The sequence below is a fragment of the Bidens hawaiensis genome, unplaced genomic scaffold (genome assembly GCF_021521415.1).
Source record: "Bidens hawaiensis isolate Kalapana, Puna unplaced genomic scaffold, B.hawaiensis_p1.1 tig00033754_1, whole genome shotgun sequence".
Classification (NCBI taxonomy): domain Eukaryota; kingdom Viridiplantae; phylum Streptophyta; class Magnoliopsida; order Asterales; family Asteraceae; genus Bidens; species Bidens hawaiensis.
This window is the reverse complement of record NW_027495799.1, coordinates 124,462-128,279: the sequence shown is the minus strand read 5'-3', so window position 1 is coordinate 128,279 and position 3,818 is coordinate 124,462. Positions and strand designations below refer to the sequence as shown.

Below are 3,818 nucleotides of genomic sequence, written 5' to 3'. Positions count from 1 at the left end.
GTCACATCATACGACCCGTATGATAGGGCTAAAAGCAGTCATATGGGACTTTGTTAGGGTCACAGCGGTCATTTATTTGTCAGTAAAAAAATCAAATGCGTTGTAACCTGTCACATCATATGGGCCGTATAATAAGGCTAAAATTATCATATGGGACTTTGTCAGGGTCACCGGTTATTTATTTGTCACTCAAAAAAATTAAATGGGCCGTATGAATTGTCACTATGTCATACGGCCATACGGGCCATATGTTCACTTTCTTCATGTCATACGGGCATATGGCCATTTTTTTTCATGTCATACGGCCCATATGGACCATGCGCTTCGTACAATACGTAAGTGGTGTTTGGATAGTGTTTCAGTTGTGTTTGTTTAGTTGTCCCCTGGTTATAAAGTTGTGGTATATATGTCAATCATGCCTGTAGTTTTTAGGGTAATGTGTAATGCAATTGAATGATTGAATTTTTTAGAGAACCTTGAATATAGTCATATACATTTGATGACATGTTGATATTGAAACGTATAACATAAGTATTTAAATTACTAATATTATTTGTTTTTGTTAATCTTTAAAGAAAGGTTACAATATTATGGTGTGCACTCCATACGTTGTGATAAGTTAATCAAGTTCATGTCAAATGGTATACTGATATAGACATGATACTTGTGACTACTTCTATTTATCTTTTTAAACAGGGTGGTTCTCCATGGAAATCTATTGAAAAGGCTATGAGTAGTTTTAAAAAGGAACCGTCTCTAGAGGATGTATTGAGGCAACAAATGGAGAGACAAGAATACTATGATGGAGATCCACCTGGTGGTGGTGGTGACGGTGGTGGTGATGGTGGCGGCGGGTTTGGTGGGACAGATGATGAAGGCTTTGATGGGCTCTTGGATGATATACTGCAAGTGACATTGGCAATCCTTGCGCTTATCGTTCTGGTAATTATTTTATGATATTATTATTTTATCTATTCTATTTATTAAAATTGTCAAGGATTTTTTATAAGAGTAAAACTATGGTCAACAACATTAGGATTGCTTGAAATGAACATGTCGATTCGATTATGTTTTATTTCTAGCAGGTCAAAGGTCAAACAATCTGAAGCGCATATATAGTGTTTTTAGTGTTCACTAATCACTACTAAAGTACGCACTCAAAAATCAAAATTATTGCTGTAATAAGGTTTATTTAGATTAATTTTATAAGTGGACAAAAAGTGTTTTTGGCCAACCAATAAGGGTGTGCTTGGGTCAGTTTGGATCCGTTTTGGGCTCAAGTGAAACCAAAAACCAAAAACTCTGTTTGGTGTTTGATTTTCACAATGGGTTTGGTTTATTTGGGTTTACCATTTGGGCTTGAAAGTTTTGGGCTAAAAATTATTGAATTTGGCATAGAAACGTTTGGCCTAAACTTTTTGTTAGTTAATTATTAATTGATTATTACACATTTAGAGCTAAAGGTTTTAGATTACACCATTTGCTAATTAGTGATTGATTGATTAATATAAATTTAGAACTAAAAACTTTAGGCCTATTTCTTTTCTTTTACTTCAGTAATTTAAATACATATATTAACATTATATATAAACTAATCATATAAAATTTGTATATTTCTTCTTTTCTGTTTGGTTTTTTCGATTACTGGTTAATGTAAAACCAAACCGAAAAATCGGTTTTTTACAAAACATAAAGTAAACCGTTGGTTTTTAATTTGGTTTGGATACTTTGGTTCGGTTACTGTTCATTTATTTAAATGTGCTTTGTTCGTTCGTTTAAGTTCGTTCTTGTTTGTTTATGCATTAATTTAAAATGTTTAGGCCCTTTACAAAATTAGTTTACTTTTATGAAACTGAAATACCACTCATTACAATTTAGTCTAGTTTTATTAATATTTTAGGCTGAGCAGATTGATGTTCACGTTTATTTTTAATTAGTGTTCGTTCAGTTATGTTGGTATATCTATAAATGATGTTTGTTTATGCATTCAGTTATGTTCTTTTATGTTTGTGAACCGCTCATTTATACTATAAATGAACACGGACAAGTTCATTTTTTAATGAACTAACACGAACAAAAAAACATGTTCGTTTAATAGTTCGTGCTTGAGCGTTTGTTTGGTTAAATTTAACGAACGAACAGGAACATGCCCCATACATGTTCATTTGGTTCATTTACATGCCTAGGCAAAACAGTGGGGTGCGCCAGTTTGGTAATGGGTCAATATGGGCTCAAATGGGTTCGGGTCAAAAGTCAAAATTTTGTGGGTTGACCCGCTAACACTTCTTTTGTTACTGTGTGTTTTCAGTACTTGTACATCATTAGGCGTGACCAGCTGAAGCTCTTTATAAGAAGTATCTTCGACTTTATATTGGGAAAAAAAGGTCCTCCAATCAGGACTATAATGTACGCGTTTGCTGAATTTTATCAAAAGTTTAGAGCAACGGTCCCATATGATCCGTATTGGCTAGAAAAAGCTATAATTCTTACTCCTACATGGTGGGATAGCCCCGAAAAGTATAGGCGTGTGCTTAAGTTATCTGATCCATCTGATCGGGCAATTAAGTCTTCTAAAAGAAACTTTTATAGTGATAGTGATGAAATCATGACTTCTAGTGACAACGCGTATGAGGATTCAGACAATGACAATGAGAATGATAGCAAGGATGACGACGATGATGATGACAACAACGGCTATAACGCGTATGGTGAAGACGATGATGAAGACTTCTAAAACAACGGTTTGTCAATGAATCTTGTTTTTTTTTAATTATTTTTTGTGTACTTGTCATCTTTTTGTAGCCAAATTTTGAATTAATATGTTGTTCTAATGCTCTAGTTTTGGGTATAATTAGAGATGCATACCCACTCTAATGGCCCGAGTCTGTCTCAAAAGGGTCGGTAATTTTGGATCGTGATAGTCATTTTAATTGAAGAAAGTGCTTTAGAAGAAAATTGCAGGTCATGTAGAGGTGAGTAGAAAAATTGATTGAGTCATGACAAACTAAAGTTCAAGATTTTACTGGTATGGTTTGGTTTTGGTTAAGCATTTTCTATAACCAAAAACGGTATGGTCGTTTGGTTAAGTTAAGCATTTTTTATAACCAAAAACGAACCATTAGTATAAAATTAGGCCCAGTCTAGTAATGGTGGTTTTAAGAGTTATTTATTTATTTTGGCTATATTGGTATAATTTGGTTAACTAATTAATCTAGGTACAAATGGTTCATGTTTTAATATCCGAAATAGGGTGGTTATGGTTGTCTTGTAAACGAAGTATTTGGTTGTGGTTTGATATTAGATACTAACTGCACTGACCCGACTTATGCTCACCCTCACCAATCGTGTTAATTGTCACCTAGTGGATCATTTACATGTCGCTTGCCCCACGGTGATTGGTAAATCAGTCCTGAGGCTGATATCATGTTTTTAGAAAAAAAAGATGCAATTAGTTTTTAAAGTAAATAGCAAGAGTTGGCTCATTTATAATCATTTGAGGTTTTATCTAATTCATGTTGTTGCAGGTGGTTTGTATTGCAATAGTTTGTTTCTTGCTTAGGTAATTAGTTGATATCATTTATTACACTATATGTTGTTTGGGATGTGTGTGTTGTGTTGAACAGTACAGATGTTTTAATCAAAGTAAGATATAGCGTACTTAACATGCATTGAATCGTGTTTGGATCCTTTTACCATGTTTAGGAACAAGAATGAACTTCAAAAGAAATGACATTTCAACTTATAACGATGCCAAACATCTTTAGGAAATAACTCAAATGTAGTCAACATTTTGCCTGGATCGACCCTTTTGACTATAA

General features: G+C 33.7%; 1 protein-coding gene across 1 annotated transcript; it reads left to right on the top strand.

Annotated features, from left to right (window-relative positions):
* The first annotated feature begins 695 nt into the window (after window positions 1-695).
* On the top strand, window positions 696-2,964 carry LOC143585279 (uncharacterized). Its single transcript, XM_077067099.1, has 2 exons — window positions 696-942; window positions 2,309-2,964. The coding sequence occupies exons 1-2, from the start codon at window positions 730-732 to the stop codon at window positions 2,732-2,734; spliced, it is 639 nt and encodes a 212-aa protein (XP_076923214.1). The 5' UTR covers window positions 696-729; the 3' UTR covers window positions 2,735-2,964.
* The last annotated feature ends 854 nt before the right edge of the window (window positions 2,965-3,818 follow it).

Excerpts from the sequence above, each read along its gene's own strand:
- LOC143585279 (XM_077067099.1), top strand. The coding sequence starts at position 730 with ATGAGTAGTTTTAAAAAGGAACCGTCTCTAGAGGATGTATTGAGGCAA. Across the intron at positions 943-2,308 it reads TCCTTGCGCTTATCGTTCTG|TACTTGTACATCATTAGGCG; the intron begins GTAATTATTTTA and ends GTGTGTTTTCAG.